The sequence below is a fragment of the Oncorhynchus mykiss genome, chromosome 4 (genome assembly GCF_057628025.1).
Source record: "Oncorhynchus mykiss isolate SJ-2025 chromosome 4, ASM5762802v1, whole genome shotgun sequence".
In the NCBI taxonomy this organism is placed as follows: Eukaryota; Metazoa; Chordata; class Actinopteri; order Salmoniformes; family Salmonidae; genus Oncorhynchus; species Oncorhynchus mykiss.
This window is the reverse complement of record NC_143025.1, coordinates 80,126,060-80,145,185: the sequence shown is the minus strand read 5'-3', so window position 1 is coordinate 80,145,185 and position 19,126 is coordinate 80,126,060. Positions and strand designations below refer to the sequence as shown.

Below are 19,126 nucleotides of genomic sequence, written 5' to 3'. Positions count from 1 at the left end.
TTGGGAGATTGGCTACAGAGTTTACTTCCACAGTCTTTGATCCTATCTATCCTTAATACACATGCATGTCTATAGAAAGAAATCATTTTGCGTGGTTTTACCTCAACAAGAGGGCCTTTTTTGTGTCCTAATGGTGACACTACTGCTGATTTAGTTATAATGATGATATAAACAAGATGTGGAATATGTTGATTTTGTTTGAATGGAACATGAGTAGGCTATTTTCTCTGCATTGTTGGAAAGGGGCCGTAAGTGAGCAGTTCACTGTTAGTTGACACCTGTTGTTTACGAAAGCATGACGAATACAATTTGATTTGATTGATTTGAAATTAGAAAATGTATATAATGGAGAAAGCAGTACGATGCAACTCGTGTCTTAATTTTTAGCAGACATCATGGTAAGACAAATGTCAAATCATGAACATAGAGAAAATGATGGAAAAGACCAGAATTCTCCGGCATGTGTGTTTGAGCAGAGACTGCCCAGAGGATGGCGCTATTAGCAACAGGCGAGTAAAGCAGTATGTATCTAGTTGTTTGGAGAAGTTGCATCTCCCCTGATGTCTGGAAACATTGAGAGGCAACTGCTAGAGAAGACAGAACAATTCCATTTAGACTCAGATCATGATATGGGGAACTTATGGACCGGACTATTAATGAACGTTAAGGAATACATGTAATCGCTTACAACTCTGATGATTGGGACCGGATGACTCGAGTATGCAATTTGAATGGTAATAAACATATTTAATTAATTCAAGCGTATCCTTACATTTGGGTTAGACGTGTTCCCTGTGAGTTATTTTCAATTCAGAAGAATTGTGATCAGATAAAATAGAGATCTGATGTTGCATGGATGAAGAGTGGGCTACAGACTAAAATAATGTAGTAGGCTCGATCAAATTAATTAAATATGAATATCCACAACATGAATATACATTTCACAATTGTAAAATGGTCATATCCAAATTGAATGATTACTTTTTTAGAACGACATAGACATTTGCAGCATTCACGAGCGTTTTTCGCATGATGGTCTACCTAGCCTAAAGGCCACCAGATGGCGATATTGAGCCATTTCATCTTACCTTTGGATGGTTTCACATCATACACAGTTTCATTCACGTTTCATAAACTGCCTTTGGATGGTATGATGAAACGACTCAATATCGTCATCTGCTGGCCTATGGGCTAAGGTAAAACATGATTCAAGGACCGAATTCTCCACAATAAGAAAGTATATGTCCATGCAATTCCACTGGAACGTTTTGCTACCTAGACAAACTATCACATGCATTTTGTCGAGGGTTTATACATGTATTTTGCCTCACCAAATTCCTCACTTCTCTCGCTAAACTGAAGTAGTAACACATTGAAGCTTTTAGCACGTTGGTTGTGGTCTCAACTGTGGAGCGCATGCTCTATCAGTACCAGTCAAAAGTTTGGACACACCTACTCTTTCAAGGGTTTATTTTTTTCTGCATTGTCTAATAATAGTGAAGACATCAAATCTATGAAATAACACATATGGAATCATGTCGTAACCAAAAAAGTATATTTTATATTCTTTCAAGTAGCCACCTTTTCCTTAATGACAGCTTTGCACACTCTTGGCATTCTCTCAACCAGCTTCAACTGGAATGATTTTCCAACAATCTTGAAGGATTTCCCACATATGCTGAGTACTTGTTGGCTGCTTTTCCTTCACTTTGCAGTCCAACTCATACCAAACCATCTGAATTGGGATGAGGTCAGGTGATTGTGGAGGCCAGGTCAGCCAAGCAGGTTAAGTGTGCCTTGAATTCTAAATACATCACTGACAGTGTCACCAGCAAACACTCCCACACTATCACACCTCCTCCATGCTTCACGTTGGGAACTACACATGTCGGAGATCATCGGTTCACCTACTCTGCGTTTCACAAAGAGACAGAGTTTGGAACCACAAATCACAAATTTGGACTCATCAGACCAAAGGACAGATTTCCACTGGTCTAATGTCCTTTGCTCGTGTTTCTTGGCCCAAGCAAGTCTCTTCTTCTGGTTTTCAGCAATTCGACCATTAAGGCCTGATTCACGCAGTCTCCTTTGAACAGTTGATGTTGAGATGTATCTGTTACTTGAACTCTGTGACAGCATTTATTTGGGCTGCATTTTCTGAGATTGGGAACTCTAGTGAACTTATCTTCTGCAGCAGAAGTAACTCTGGGTCTTCCTTTCTTGAGGCGGTCCTCAGAGAGCCAGTTTCATCATAGCGCTTGATGGGTTTTGCAACTTCATTTGAAGAAACTTTCTAAGGTCTTCAAATTTTCCAGATTGACTGACCTTCATGTCTTAAAGTAATGATGGTCTCTCATTTCTCTTTGCTTATTTGAGCTTTTCTTGCCGTAATATGGGCTTGGTCTTTTACCAAACAGGGTAAACCACCCATACCTTGTCACAACACAACTGATTAGCTCAAACGCATTAAGAAGGAAAGAAATTGCACAAATTAACTTTTAACAAGGCACATCTGTTAATTGAAATGCATTCCAGGTGACTACCTCATGAAGCTGGTTGAGAGAATGCCAAGAGTGTGCAACGCTGTCATCAAAACAAATGTTGGCTACTTTGAAGAATCTCAAATATAAAATATATTTGATTTATATAAAACTTTTTTTGGTTACTACATGATTCCATATGTGTTATTTCATAGTTTTGATGTCTTCACTATTATTCTACAATGTAGAAAATAGTTTAAAAAATAAAGAAAAACCCTTGAATGAGTTGGTGTGTCCAAACTTTTGAAATATACTGTATATATATATATATATTTTAAAATGTTTAGCTCACATTATACAATTTAAAACTATGCATTAAGGTGTCTGTAATATAATAAACGTACCAAAAATGAATTTAAACATTATTCAAGCATTTATGTAACTTCCAAATCTTTTTTTTTTAACGGAGGAGGAGTACCAAGATGGGTGCGCGTTGGCTTTAATACCCAGTCTCGGTCTATCATCCAGGTTGAATGCACATCGTTGGTAAGATCCGGGTTTTGGACAGGATGAACGCCAATTTCCAAGATGGCTGCGGAGGGAGGAGGGAAGGAGATGAACGAAATTAAAACTCAATTCACCACCCGGGAAGGTGTCTATAAACTCCTCACTCACTCCGAATATAGCCGCCCTAACAGGGTGCCTTTTAATTCACAGGGCTCAAATCCGGTAAAAGTCTCATTCGTGAACGTGAACGACCAGTCAGGCAACGGCGACAGAATCTGTTTCAATGTGGGCCGGGAACTGTACTTTTACATCTACAAAGGCGTAAGAAAGGTAAACAGCACTCAAAGATGACAACTTTTATTATTAAAAAGCTAATGTGCGTGTTCAAATGCATAGCAATGTGCTGTCCAGTTTAGAAGTTTCGCTGACGTGCGCAGATAGCTAGCCAGAGTAGGCCACTTAGCTATGGTGGCTAACTAGCTAGTTAGTAGCATCGCCACAGTTTGTTTTGCCCGCACCCTGTGGAGAAGTGCTGGTATGTGTATATCGCCCACCTAGTTAGCCAACTAACCGGTTCGATTCAAGTGAATGGCCTCTTGGACTGTTTGTTTTCTCTAGCTATGTGAATATGCACGCTTTAACCTTGGAACTGCCCGTCTTCAGTTCTGACATGTTGATTGACATCTTCCCCAGTTGCAGAGTACGTTAAATGCGACACGTCAAGTAATGTACATATTGTGTATTTTGAGGTTAGAGTGATAACTGACAACAGTGGTGTTTTTAGTGCTATTTTTTATTTATTTACTCTGCACAGGTTCTTTGCGATCATAGAATAGTCAACTACTGTATAGACAACTAGTTATGTGTCCTATGCTAGTCCTTCAAGGCCCCAAAGCCAGCTTGGTACTGTTTATTGTGAAAGTGTGTTTGGTTGGAAGCGAGCTGTGTTTCTGGATGATGATATGCAAGTGATTTGTCTGGGTCTGATAGTGGCAGGGATGATGTCATTGCATTGAGCTGTTTAAGGCATCTCGTGATAATGACGATGAAATGTCCTATTGTTTGTGTCTTCACATTTCTAAACTTGTTCAAAACATAAAACAAGTGAAACTTATATCACATTGTCAGACACCATTAACTTATCGTGTGTTGTGGCTGCTCGGGCATTTCTATTGTTATGATGAGGAAGATGTTGGACTGCTTCTAGGACTTGCTGTGTTGGCCTAGTTGGTGTTAACATGGGGACTTCGAGGATGGAGTAGATTTGTGTGGGTGATTGTAAGATATTTTAAGTTTAAGTTATCACCTCAATTTTTGCAAGTGTTTCTGACTAATGGATGTTGGTTTTAGTGGTATACCGGGGTATTTGGAAAGCCATGGGATGGTTTTTCAATATCGTTGAAATTGTCTTCGAACATTTTTAATACATTTGAATATGTGTAGCTACTTTTCAAGTAAATAACTGCAGTCAACTTGTGTAATATGTTAATAATTTCAGCTGTCACATAATGTTTCATTATGAAGCTTACCGGTAGGCCCCAGTCACGTGGTGTTTGTTTACAAGCACACAACAACGAGACCAGAGCCTTGTGAGTCACTCACTGGTGTGCAGGAAGCACTAGGTGATATAGTTTCAGTACGGAATTCATAACTAAATGTTTGCCAGCTAGATATCTTGTAACTTCTACGTTATCTGTCTAAAATGTGCTAAATGCTCATTTGATTTGCTAATTTAGTAGCTATCGCTATCTAGCAAAGTGATTAGTTGGGTTGGACGGTATCCAGATTGTTGTACCTTCATACCGACCTTGTGCGATTCCGGGATATTCGGTAATACCGGCACAAGGGGCGCATTTTTTCAAACCCCGCTGAGCCTGTTATCCGAACGTTAGCAATGCTAACACGTACATGTAACATCCCATAGAGAATGCAAACTAAATGCTAACGAGCACATTGCAAACATTTTATACATTCTCTGACCTGAACTGCAGTTTGTCTGTCTGCAGGAGGGGATTATCTGCTGTTACCAAGATAAGCTTGATTTTGGAAGAAGCTAACCACTAGGCTTTGGCGGGGTATATCGGGCTATTTGGCAATAGCCACGGTACAGGACTGAACTGAGGTCTCTGTAGTCCTTCCTGTAATCAGCGAAGACTAGAGGGGTATTCTACAAAGCAGGACCAATGAGTTAGCCAGTGAGTTAACTTCCCCAACAATTTTATAAAAAGATGAGCAGGAAATCGACATGGTTTAATTTGTCTGAACAACCAAAAACACGTCTAATTTTAGCTTAATGAACCAGAAAATCAATAGTAATTTCTGGTGTTCAAAGGCTAACTCATTTGTCCTGCTTTGTAGTATACCCATCAGGTATAGGACAGCAGAGCTACTGCCTGACTAGAAAACCGAGCAAACAGCTGAGATGTCAGCGAGCCCAGTGGGTCGGCTTTGTGAATAGGCCCACAGTCTCTCGCTCATTACCAAAGACTTAGGACATAGCCTAGTCTGTGTTGAAATCTCCTAATTAATTTGATAGTGGCATTGGATTATATTTTAGCAGTGTCTGTGAGGACATTTCTCAGTTGATGACAAGGAGGCAGAAGGCTAAGCATCCTCTTGCCTAATTGGCAAAATGGGTATTTTTTTTGCCGCTGACCCAGTGTGCAGTCACTCACACTTTTATCTCTCTTATGCTGGAGTTCAGAGTTAGGTCTGTTAGGGATCATATCTGTGCCCCCTGTTGTGGCCCTTGGTGTGATTGAATTTGCCATGGTATTATTCATCTGATGATGGTACACAGATCAGCAGGATATTGTACTGGATGGGACACAGAGATGTAGGCTAAATCAATTACCTATCTCTTATGAGTTTCACATTAGTAAAAGTTCCGTGGATAGATTAGGGCTTTGGCTACTGGTTTGTCCAGGGCTTTGGCTACTGGTTTGTCCAGGGCTTTGGCTACTGGTTTGTCCAGGGCTTTGGCTACTGGTTTGTCCAGGGCTTTGGCTACTGGTTTGTCCAGGGCTTTGGAACTGCATGGATTCTTGGCATATTGAAGTGTGGAAAAGATCCTAATTTCATTAGTGCTGGCCCTGCTCTGACAGATCTGTCAACAGTCTTATGACAGCCTTACCTCCCCCACTGCCTCCGTTGGTCCTCCACTCAGTTAGACCAAGGTTTCCCAAACTCAGTCCTGCCCCCCCCCCCGGGGTGCATGGTTTAATGTTTACCCTACACTTAGTGTAGTGCTCGGGCAAAAACTAAAATGTGCACCCAGGAGGGGGGCCCTGGGATCTAGTTTTGGAAACTGAGTTAGACCACCAGAGTCCTACAGTATCAACCCTAGGGCCAGGAGGTTTTCCTGGTCAGTTCATGCTGACAGGAAAAACTATTGTCCCTCATCAATATCGCTACTCATCTTACGGGTGATAACCTAACCTATACTTTCCGGGGGCCTCAAATCCATCTACAGCGTCCTACTGTACCACCAACTGCCTAGTACCGACCAGCTGTCCACAAACCCAGTGCTCTTAGATGTTTTACACCTATGAATTTGACAACAGCAATTTGACAACAGCTGTTTTTTTGTGCTGCTGCCATGTTGTGCTGCTGCCATGTTGTGCTGCTGCCATGCTATGTTGTATTGGGTCTATTTATTTAGTGTTGTCTCTTTGTCGGGATGTGTGTTGTCCTATATTTTTATCCCAGCCCCCATCCCCACAGGAGGCCTTTTGGTAAGCCGTCATTGTAAATAAGAATGAGTTTTTAACCGACTTGCCTAGTTAGATAAAGGTTAAATTGAAAAAAACTAAAAATAACTGACATAACCCCCTCAGTGTTTACACAAGCATTTGTCTGGTTAGAATCAAGTTGTCTCGCCATAGGCCTGTCTCTGCCCAAGACAACTGTTTGTAGACACTGGCACTGCAAGGTAACCTATATTTCCCCACTGGAGTGGACATCTCTTTTTCTGTCTCTCTCTCTGTGTGTCTGGCTCTCTTTTGGTCTGTCTCGCTCTCTGCCGGTGCTAATGATTGTCTGGGCAGCAGGACCGGTGTCTGGTGCCTCTGAGGTAGCTTAATAAAGTGGAATTTGCGGACATGCGATACCTCTAATGCCCTTGACATGATTGTCCTTGGGCAAGTTTGACAGAATGTAGCTACTTGCTAGGTAATGATTTCTAGGTCACCAGGATGTTTTTTGGGGGGGTTGTGTGAAGGATGGTGGAAGTCCTTGGAGAGAAGTAAAGGAAGCGGTGGGGCTGAGGCTACTTGAGGTCACTGCAGACAAGAGGTCTTTCATGTCTGTATTTCAGTTGGCTAATAGGCCTTCTGTTGCATTACCACTGGTTCTCATTAGGTCAGTGCATTACCTGCAGGTGTTATAGTGACAGGAGTGGCCTTGTAAAATCACTAAGGTGTATGTTGAACTAAGATAATTGCTATATGTGATTCTGACTGTCTTCTTCACAAGGCTGCTGACCTGAGCAAGCCCATAGACAAGAGGATCTACAAAGGAACGCAGCCCACGTGTCATGACTTCAACCCCCTCACGGCCACGGCGGAAAGCGTCTCCCTGCTGGTGGGCTTCTCGGCTGGCCAGGTGCAGCTCATCGACCCCATCAAGAAGGAGACTAGCAAGCTCTTCAATGAGGAGGTGGGTTCAGCAGAGTTCACTTTAGCCAGACTGGCTAAGATGAGTCTCCTGTGACTGAATATCAAGTAGAGGTCTACCCATTATGATTTTTCAACGCCGATACCGATTAATCGGCCATTTAATTGTTTTATTTATTTTTATTTGTAATAATGACAATTACAACAATACTGAATGAACACTTATTTTAACTTAATATAATACATCAATAAAATACATTTAGCCTCAAATAAATAATGAAACATGTTCAATTTGGTTTAAATAATGCAAAAACAAAGTGTTGGAGAAGATAGTAAAAGTGCAATATGTGCCATGTAAAAAATCTAACGTTTAAGTTCCTTGCTCAGAACATGAGAACATATGAAAGCTGGTGGTTCCTTTTAACAGGAGTCTTCAATATTCCAAGGTAAGAGGTTTTAGGTTGTAGTTATTATAGGGATTATAGGACTATTTCTCTCTATACGATTTGTATTTCATATACCTTTGACTATTGGATGTTCTTATAGACACTTTAGTATTGCCAGTGTATCAGTATAGCTTCCGTCCCTCTCCTCGCTCCTACCTGGGCTCAAACCAGGAACACAACGACAACAGCATTCCTCGACGCAGTGTTACCCATGCAGAGCAAGGGGAACAACTACTCCAAGTCTCAGAGCGAGTGACGTTTGCAACGCTATTAGCGCGCAACGCGCTAACTAGCTAGCCATTTCACATCGGTTACACCAGCCTAATCTCGGGAGTTGATAGGCTTGAAGTCATAAACAGCTGCTGTCAAACAAATGTGCTGTTTGAATGAATGCTTACGAGCTGCTGCTGCTGCCTACCACCGCTCAGTCAGACTGCTCTATCAAATCATAGACTTAATTATAATATTATAACACACACAAATATGAGCCGTAGGTCATTAATATGGTTGAATCCGGAAACTATCATCTCAAAAACAAGACGTTTATTCTTTCAGTGAAATACGGAACCGTTCCGTATTTTATCTAACGGGTGCATCCATAAGTCTAAATATTCCTGTTACTTTGCACAACCTTCAATGTTATGTCATTATTACATAAGTCTGGCAAATTAGGGAGCCCAAAGTGTTGCATATACACTGACTCTGTGTGCAATGAATGCAAGAGAAGTGAGACAATTTCACCTGGTTAATATTGCCTGCTAACCTGGATTTCTTTTAGCAAAATATGCAGGTTTAAAAATCTATACTTCTGTGTATTGATTTTAAGAAAGGCATTGATGTTTATGGTTAGGTACACATTGGAGCAACGCTATGCACCGCATCGATTATATGCAACACAGGACACGCTAGATAAACTAGTAATATCATCAACCATGTGTAGTTAACTAGTGATTGATTGTTTTTTTATAAGAAGTTTAATGTTAGCCAGCCACTTACCTTGGCTTACTGCATTTGCATAACAGGCAGTCTCCTCGTGGAGTGCAATGAGAGGCAGGTGGTTAGAGCGTTGGACTAGTTAACTGTAAGGTTGCAAGATTGAATCCCCCGAGCTGACAAGGTAAAAATCTGTCGTTCCTCCCCTGAACGAGGCAGTTAACCCACCGTTTCTAGGCCGTCATTGAAAGTAAAAATGTGTTCTTAACCTACAAACAAGCAAGATTTCTGGCTCTCACAGACCGGTAACTTCTTCTTTAAGATGCTGCTCTGTCCTCCACTCGTTACCTGTATTAATAGCACCTGTTTGAACTTGTTATCAGTATAAAAGACACCTGTCCACAACCTCAGTCACACTCCAAACTCCACTATGGGCAAGACCAAAGAGCTGTCAAAGGACACCAGAAACAAAATTGTAGACCTGCACCAGGCTGGGAAGACTGAATCTGCAATAGGTAAGCAGCTTGGTTTGAAGAAATCAACTGTGGGAGCAATTATTAGGAAATGGAAGACATACAAGACCACTGATAATCTCCCTCGATCTGGGGCTTCACGCAAGATCTCACCCCGTGGGGTCAAAATGATCACAAGAACGGTGAGCAAAAATCCCAGAACCACACGGGGGAACCTAGTGAATGACCTGCAGAGAGCTGGGACCAAAGTAACAAAGGCTACCATCAGTAACACACTACGCCGCCATGGACTCAAATCCTGCAGTGCCAGACGTGTCCCTCTGCTTAAGCCAGTACATGTCCAGGCCCGTCTGAAGTTTGCTAGAGAGCATTTGGATGATCCAGAAGAAGATTGGGAGAATGTCATATGGTCAGATGAAACCAAAATATAACTTTTTGGTAAAAACTCAACTCGTCGTGTTTGGAGGACAAAGAATGCTGAGTTGCATCCAAAGAACACCATACCTACTGTGAAGCATGGGGGTGGAAACATCATGCTTTGGGGCTGTTTTTCTGCAAGGGACCAGGACGACTGATCCGTGTAAAGGAAAGAATGAATGGGGCCATGTATCGTGAGATTTTGAGTGAAAATCTCCTTCCATCAGCAAGGGCATTGAAGATGAAACGTGGCTGGGTCTTTCAGCATGACAATGATCCCAAACATACCGCCCGGGCAACGAAGGAGTGGCTTCGTAAGAAGCATTTCAAGGTCCTGGAGTGGCCTAGCCAGTCTCCAGATCTCAACCCCATAGAACATCTTTGGAGGGAGTTGAAAGTCTGTTGCCCAGCAACAGCCCCAAAACATCACTGCTCTAGAGGAGATCTGCATGGAGGAATGGGCCAAAATACCAGCAACAGTGTGTGAAAACCTTGTGAAGACTTACAGAAAACGTTTGACCTCTGTCATTGCCAACAAAGGGTATATAACAAAGTATTGAGAAACTTTTGTTATTGACCAAATACTTATTTTCCACCATCATTTGCAAATAAATTCATAAAAAATCCTACAATGTGATTTTCTGGATTTTCTTTTCTCATTTTGTCTGTCATAGTTGAAGTGTACCTATGAGGAAAATTACAGGCCTCTCATCTTTTTAAGTTGGAGAACTTGCACAATTGGTGGCTGACTAAATACTTTTTTGCCCCACTGTATGTGGTTGACTTTCCTCACCTGGGAGGAAACTGTCGTCAAATGCAAATTAGAATATGACTGTTCCGTTCCCATATCCACACGATGTGTTGGGCATCTGTTTAGGTGTTACGGTAGTGTGGCTATTGGAACTTAGACGGGTTTGAGTAGCATGTCCTCGGTTTAAAACGTTTTCTTTTCAATGCATGTTTTACAACACTCACGTCTACGTCTCTCCGTCCTTTACCCTCAGAGACTCATAGACAAGTCTGGTGTGACGTGTGTGCGGTGGGTCCCTGGCTCAGAGAGCCTCTTCCTGGTGGCTCACTCCAGCGGCAGCCTGTACCTGTACAACGTAGAGCACACCTGTGGCACCACACCACCCCACTACCAGCTCCTCAAACAGGGCGATGGCTACGCCGTGCACACCTGCAAGAGCAAGTCGGCCCGCAACCCCCTACTACGCTGGACGGTGGGTGAGGGGGCGCTCAACGAGTTCGCCTTCTCCCCCGATGGGAAGTTCCTGGCGTGCGCCAGTCAGGACGGCTTCCTGCGTGTGTTCGGCTTTGACGCGGCCGAGCTGCATGGCACCATGAAGAGCTACTTCGGTGGACTACTGTGTGTGTGCTGGAGTCCAGACGGACGCTACATAGTGGCTGGGGGGGAGGATGACCTGGTGACTGTCTGGTCCTTCTCAGACTGCAGGGTGATTGCCAGGGGCCATGGCCACAAGTCGTGGGTGAGTGTAGTGGCGTTCGACCACTGTACGACCAGTGTGGAAGACAGCGACCCGCCCGCAGAGTTCAGCGGGAGCGACGAGGAGTTCCACGAGCAGATCCATTTTGCAGGTGGGCGGGACCGGGCCAACAGCTCCCAATCACATCTCTCCAAGAGGAACTCTACAGACGGCAGGCCGGTCAGCGTGACCTATCGCTTCGGCTCGGTGGGACAGGACACCCAGCTGTGTCTGTGGGACCTGACTGAGGACATATTGTTCCCCCACCTGCCCCTGTCACGCACCAGAACTCACACAAACGTTATGAGTGCCACCAGCCCCCCAGCTACTGGGTCGGCCACTAATACTACTACTACTACTACTACTACTACTAACCCACCTGGCACCAATGGCAACAACACCGTGAGCAGTAGCAGTGGTAACAGTGGCGCCCTCTCTAACTCAGTCCCCGCTCCCCTGCCGCGCTCCAACAGCCTGCCGCACTCCACTGGCCCCGCAGGGGGCAGCACCACGCCTAACAGCCACATGAGCAGCAAAGGAAGCAGCATCATCGACAGCGCCTTCATCGCCACCGGGGTCAGCAAGTTTGCCACGCTGTCGCTACACGACACACGCAAGGAGCGCCACGAGAAGGATCACAAACGCAACCACAGCATGGGCCACATCAGCAGCAAGAGCAGTGACAAGCTCAACCAACTGAGCTCTGCGGCGCGGACAGCCAAGGCGGATGCCGCTAAGACTCTGGGCACGCTGCTGTGCCCGCGCATGGAGGAGGTTCCTCTGCTGGAGCCACTGGTGTGTAAGAAGATCGCTCATGAGAGACTCACTGTGTTAATCTTCCTGGAGGACTGTCTGGTCACAGCCTGCCAGGAGGGCTTCATTTGCACATGGGCCAGGCCCGGGAAAGTGGTGAGTCTAGACCCCTAGCCACTTCCAACCCCTAGGGAAGATCTCAATTGAATCCTTCTTGAAACCTATTGGATGAGAAAGCCAGAGGTCCCGCCCCTCTGACCTTCTCCAATGGGTTTTGAGAAGGAGGTGAGGAAGGAGGAGTATGTAATTGAGATCTTCCCCTAGACACTATAGTTTGACATCTGGCACCTAGACTAGACACTTCTCATAGATTTCTGAAAATGTTGATTGACTATTGATTGGCAGTTTAGGTTTGCTATGCAGCATCCTCTTTTGCCCACTGTGATACCCTTACAGGGATGGTTATCAATCCAGGAGCTTAATTGGCAATTTAGAAATGTTATGGATTTGTTTTGGTGCTAAAAACATTTTTTTGTGATGATGATGTAACCTACTGTTTCCCATTGATGACAAGTTTCAAATAGCATTGTTTTTTCCTTTCTGAGTGTCCAAAAAGTCTCTCCTCCTCTAACTCATTCCCCTCTCCTCCCCTGCAGGGCTTACTGCCATCTCAGAACCCGACCAACTCTCCTAGTGGGACTGTAGTATAGCCCTGGTGCTAGTGCTGCTAAACTAAACCGAGCTCCACCAGACGACAGATGGGACAGGATGACCTGTCCACACCTCGCCATAGCCCATTAGTGCTGTTCTTCACTCTCACACCTTCACCACCACTGAAAGTCTCTTTTTGTTCTGTTCGTCTTTAGATAGGATAGATAGCTTACGTGGGCCAGTGAGGGTAGGTGGAGAGGCCCACAGTCTGAAAGGGGTGTAAAGGATCACGCAGAAAGCTTGAAATGGTCCATGAGCATTGAAACTGTTGTTCAGGGACAGGAGGCTGGCAGGGCTGTGTTTTATTTGTTTCCACCTCTGTTCCCCCTCAACCTTCTCTAGTCTGCTCCAGAAACAAACCCTGGAAGAGCCCGGGCTTGTTTTCAGACTCTCTAATAGCTTAGCCCGGTCCAGAAACACAATCCCTAGCCACTACTACTTCTGACATTTTGTGTAGATCTGAAAGACTTGGATAGGTTTAATCATTATGGTAGTAGCCACATTTCTTCCCCTATCCAGTCCTCAGATCTACCTGAGTACCTAAGGGTTAGGGGCTGTTTAGGGACAGGTGCTATCTCTTCTCACTAGTCCCTCATCCCTGACTAACCCTGGTGCAGTTTGATCTCATGTTCACAGCAAAGGGAGACCAGAGGAGTTAGCTTCCTTTAACTAAAAGAAGAAAATAAACTGTTTTTAATTTAAATCAGAACATCACAGCTTGAGTATTTTGCACTGATTATTTTTTTTCTTTCTGTTCTGTGTTCATTTTTAATTCATAATTATAATGGGACAACAACAAGATATTTGAAGACAGCCTTTGGATGCACTTGGGTTGATGCGAGGTATCTCTGTCTGGATGCTGCAATCATAGGGGTTTAAAGAAGGAAAAAAATGAGAATTGTTTGCACTTAATAGTTAGAGAATGGCTTTACAATTTTGGAGTGTGCAAGGACTCCCCTGACAAGGCTGTTAAAAATAAATAGAATGAAAACCTTTTTATATCTATTGAACATTTATTTTAATATTATTTCAGATTTAAAAATGGGCTCTGCATTATATGTAAATATTGTACTTTGATGATTTATGGGTGAAATTATTATTACACCAGTTGGAAGTTCTTCATTTCAGAAAATAGTGATATTTCTAATGCAGAAAAATATATACATAATAATATTAAAAATTAATCTTGAATATGCAGGTTGTTTTTGCTTTTCTGTTGTACATAAAGAGAATTCAGGTGTATTTTTCTTAATGATATGTTTGTCTCCATGGAAACCTCTATCTAATAGGTAGTGCTGAAAGCTAGCCTGTTGCTGCAGACCACTATGTAGGCAGGTATGTCCACTCCCAAAACCACCCCTATGCCCTTGCGGAGACCTGGATTATGTAAGTAGATATAGCACCACAATTTTCACTATATTGCTTATATGCCTATCCAATCCTCTCAGATTTGCACGAGGGCACAGGTCGTAGGTGCTAGAGGTTGATTTAGGACCGGGCCGTAGGCTAAGATAGGAGCCGTCTAATTCAGCCATCACTCAGAGCTCAGGTAAAACATGGAAGACTACTGCTGACATAGGTCTCTCACCCATTAATAGGCACCAGTACTCTAAACGTGTCAATTCACTTACCTACCTAGTATATAACTAATATGACTGAACTGGTGTTATGGTTGTGTGGACTATGGCGGTACAGGAGTTATGACGACAGGACTGATGTCGAAAATGTGTGATCCAGACAACTGACACTTCTTGAACATCAATACTTGGTGGTATGAGTGCTGGGGCTAGCTCAGGGGAGTGAAACGTTCACATCGAAATGTATTGGGTGAAAATTGTCTTCATTGCATTGCTTAAAGCTTTGTAGCTCTAAGGTCATCTTCCAACCATTGCTGACAATGGACTTCTATAAGCATGATCGTAGCGCTACCAAACTTCCGGGAAGTTCTCCCCTGACAGTTTCACCTCCCTGAATAGGGAGGGTGTGATGCACCCAGGTAGGCAGTGGAGGTCTAACAGTGGGAGGGTTTTTTCCCCTCACCGTGTGACTCCTATTAAACAGCTTTGACAGACCTTGTTGTCTCTGACCTCCAGTCTTTTACTAGTGGGCTGAATGGATAGTCAGTCACCAGAGGACTTTCCTCTAAATGTTTCTCATGAGTTTAGCTTCAGCACCGTTTGTTTTAGTAGTATTGTATGGGCACATGAGACCTAGTAGTTAATTCAAATGAAATCAGTCTTGAGGCATAACACAAGTCTGTTGGACTAACTGTTTAGCTATGGCTCTAAAAGAGCTGAATGGAGGGTTTCTTGGAACCTATATTAAACCACCAAATTGTGACTTTACCACCCACACCAGCATTATGGGGCTGGGAGTAGTGAGGCAGTCAGTGTTTTGGGTCTCCACTGGTCCTATCCGGGGGGGGGGGTGTACAGCTGTCCAAGGCCTGGCGATGTGACTCCTCTCTGGGCTAGAGGGACAAGACAGCATCTATAATCATCTTTATCAGAATATGATAAATGTAACTTTTGTCCAACCAGAGATTGAAATATGCCTGTGAAATCAACTAACAAGTACAATATTTAAGTGATAATGCCAGCGAATCCTGTATTTGGAGTATGTATTGGCACAGGTGTTGTCGGGGCAAACCACTTTTATACAATAGATTACGAACATATTCAAAAAATTTCATAAATGTATTCATGCTATTTCATCCTTTCACAAGATATAGTCCTGACACAAATCTAAGGTTGCTACTGAAGCCGGCTGGTCGTTCATTCTATCGGTTCGGTTGCCAGATGCGACCCAGTCATTAAGTATTTTTGTTCTGTATCTATGGACGCGACCCAGTCGTTGGTTCTAAATGTTCCATTGCCCAAATGTTTGGTAACGTTCTTACCCCTTGCTTAATGCTAGCCAACTACGGCTAACTTAGTCACGTCAAACAGCCAGAATAACAACAGTAGCCTCATTTGCCTTTGTTTAAGCTGTTTTCTAGTGAAGTTAATTTGGACACATCCATAACAATGAGATGAGGTGCGATTTCACCTGGCATAGAAATGTGCTCTCTCGCCAGGACACTGTTGTTCTGAGGAGCTAGTCATTACTATCGGACAGCTGGAGATCGAATTTAAATATTGAAACAATGTTGCAAATGTTGGAGACCAACAGCAAGGTTTATACAAGTAGAGAGGGTGTCTAAGGGGAAGTATTGTGGATGTCTGTGTACAGTAGGCTACAGTGTACCACAGTTCTAGATTAGCATCTTTAAGTGCCACATGGGTTTACATGTGTCTGTGAGGGGTCACTAGTCTGCCATGCCTAGGGTGGTCCCCAGCACCCCCTCTCTTCAGGATCCTGCTGACTCTGTCTGGCAGCTTGCCATGGCACAACACACACACACTTTACATGAGTCACCACATCACACTGCCTTAATACGTCCCAAGTTCAACTGTGGGCCTAGTCAGTCAGCTCGCCACATTGATCCTATAAAAATATGGATGGAGAATAATTAGATGGGTGAAGGGAGAGTGTGTGGACATTAAGAGGACAGCACTCTGTACTGTAACATTTTAACATCAGTTAAGAACAAATTCTTATTTTCAATGATGGCCTAGGAACAGTGGGTTAACTGCCTTGTTCAGGGGCAGAACGACAGATTTTCACCTTGTCAGCTCAGGGATTTGAACTTGAAACCTTTCGGTTACTAGTTCAGCGCTCTAACCACTAGGCTACCCTGCCGCCTCTATACAGGGCTATACTGTATGTGGATAGTAAAATATAGTTCTCTGAAAAGGGGAGATGGTAAAATATATATATCTATAAACCTGTCTTGCTGTGCGTCCCAAATGAAACCCTATTCCCTATATAGTATAGAGCTCTATTGGCCCTGGTCAAAAGTAGTGCACTACATAGGGAATAGGGACATATACATGTCCCACAGTTGTTCTCTATGAAAGTTGAAGGGCATCGTATGAGACCTGGCTGAAAGGGAAATGGACCCCTTTTCTAGAAACTGACAGAATATGTCAAAGTTAGGCTATGTTCAAGCAGTGACTTCTATCAATAACAAAGTAGCAGTCATGATAAGAGGTCTCTGCTCACGGCTTGAATTTGCGGAGGACAGCTACTTTGGGCGTTCCAGGGACATCATGTATCTTTGAGCCCTGGTCCAGCTCGTTTGACCCAGGAAAGAGAGGCCAGAGGCTGCAAGAGACAGGAAGAGGTGGAGGGTTTCGCATAATCAAACAGAGGGTGGAGGCGGGGTTACACAAGTGATGTCCCAATGGTCTCTCCTTTCTCCCAAAGTGCACTTGTTCACTTCCCTTCTCTGATTTAAAACAAATATGGTGGTGGAAACTCCCACCAGTCCAATGATTTTAGATTTGTGGGAAGTAGTGAACGAGTGCACTCTTCAGGAGAAAGGAGATATTATTGGGATGCACACACTTCCACTAAACAAGTAGGGACTAGGTTTAGGACAAGAAGAGGATCCCACTTCCCTTTAACTAGTTACATGGCACCACCTAGTGGTGAAACTCACTGGTACGTCTGTCAGAGTATAATGTGATTGGTTTGGTTCCTTATGATCTTGTACAAGACACAGCCCTAGAGGCTACCTGATTAATGAATACTTGTGAGAGTAGTGTCTGTCCGTTACGAGGCACTCTGGGGTTCTGTACCAACGTGTAGAGATTTACTCTGTGTAGGGCGGGAGTAAACACTCTAACACGAGCCAAAGTCCCCCAGCTTCAGAGTGTCCTTCTGTTTAGGGGAGAAGACACAGAATACTACTACTGTGTTATACTGTCCTACCACCAAGTACTGTATGAGGCTGGCTGATGAAGGCTGGAATGTGTGGCTTTTAAATGATAAAGAAACATTTTACTGAGCATCCAATTTCATAAAACAGTGACTGAATACAAAGTATAGTAACAATGTAACTGTGAGTGTTTGTCATGGCATTCTTAGTGCCATCATGGTAGGTTCAGTAGAGTTCTCCTCCAAACTCAAAACATCTCTGTCTATGGGAATCTGTCTCACCTTAATCAGATTGTTCTCTGGTTTGATGTCCCGGTGGAAGAGCCCATGACTGTGGGGAGAGAAGTTACATGTCAATAAACTTAACTGAAATGACCCTTGACCCACACACACACATCAGAAGGGAGTCCGCTCTCCTAATGCTCATCTGTGATTACTTGTGTATGTGGTCCAGAGACTTGCAGAGCTGGTACATGTAGTTGTGGATCCTGCTCTCTGGCATGGGGTACTGTCGGGTTAAACCAGGGGTCAGAAGTCAGGGGTTATGGTAGAAATGAAGCACAGTTTTACACCTCAGCCACCGATGATAAAATCTCCAGTTTACTGCTGATAGCATTTGAAATTCCAACAAAGGTAAAGGCTGTGTTTCATTCCTGTGGGATGTGAATGTTCCCTCTCTTTTGCCCTCTTTAACTCTGGTAAGATTGGAAATGTGAAATATGGCTGAAAACTACATGGAACAACTCCTTACGACCACCTGTCAGATCTATGAAGGGGAGTGAATAAGGGAAGAAGGAAAGGAAGACATTTTTTTTGAATGAAATGGAGCCATATTCTAAGACTGATACTAGGAGAAGAATATTCTCTAAGTTAATTTTTAAATAAGTCATCAGACACATTCAGTAGAGAGCAGTATGCTTGTTCACTAATCACTGATATCAGGAGAAAGGATCAGGTTTGACATTCACTAATGTCATTACAGATCTTAACTTTATTTACAAATTATAACAGGATTATAACAAGAATACTACATACCTTCCTGAGAACATGGAGGTGAAGTCAATGAAGGTCTTCACTTTTCCTCCTCCAGTCAGCTGACGTATCCACTTCCTGTTGTTGTTCTCCCTCAGGATTGTCACAGGGAGAAGGTTGTGTGACTTGGTATCTGGAGTCTACCTGCAGATCAGTACTTGTTTCATCCACTAGCTCAGTGTAACACCTCTAATGATGTGTGAGTTACACTTTCCATCCTTAACGAGTAGAGACCACCTGACTCACTGTTCTATCAGGCTTTAGATCTGTCACTGTTGTGGACATGGAGACTGTGAAAGACAAGGACATATTTCAATTTTACTGTTACGTATATTTTTATATTATATATATATTTTTATATATATATATTTTATTTATATATTTACTGTTACGTATATTTTTATATATTATATATATATATTATTTTATTTCTATATATTTACTGTTATGATATTTTGAGTTGTAAAATGCAAATGCATCTCAATATTTATTTGTATTATTTTGAATGCATGA

At 43.1% G+C, this 19,126-nt stretch overlaps 1 protein-coding gene across 1 annotated transcript; it reads left to right on the top strand.

The window, feature by feature from the left end:
• The first annotated feature begins 2,932 nt into the window (after positions 1-2,932).
• On the top strand, positions 2,933-14,015 carry LOC110522486 (WD repeat-containing protein 20). Its single transcript, XM_021600914.3, has 4 exons — positions 2,933-3,317; positions 7,461-7,643; positions 10,874-12,265; positions 12,766-14,015. Exons 1-4 carry the CDS (start codon positions 3,069-3,071, stop codon positions 12,817-12,819), a joined length of 1,878 nt encoding a protein of 625 aa, XP_021456589.3. The 5' UTR covers positions 2,933-3,068; the 3' UTR covers positions 12,820-14,015.
• The last annotated feature ends 5,111 nt before the right edge of the window (positions 14,016-19,126 follow it).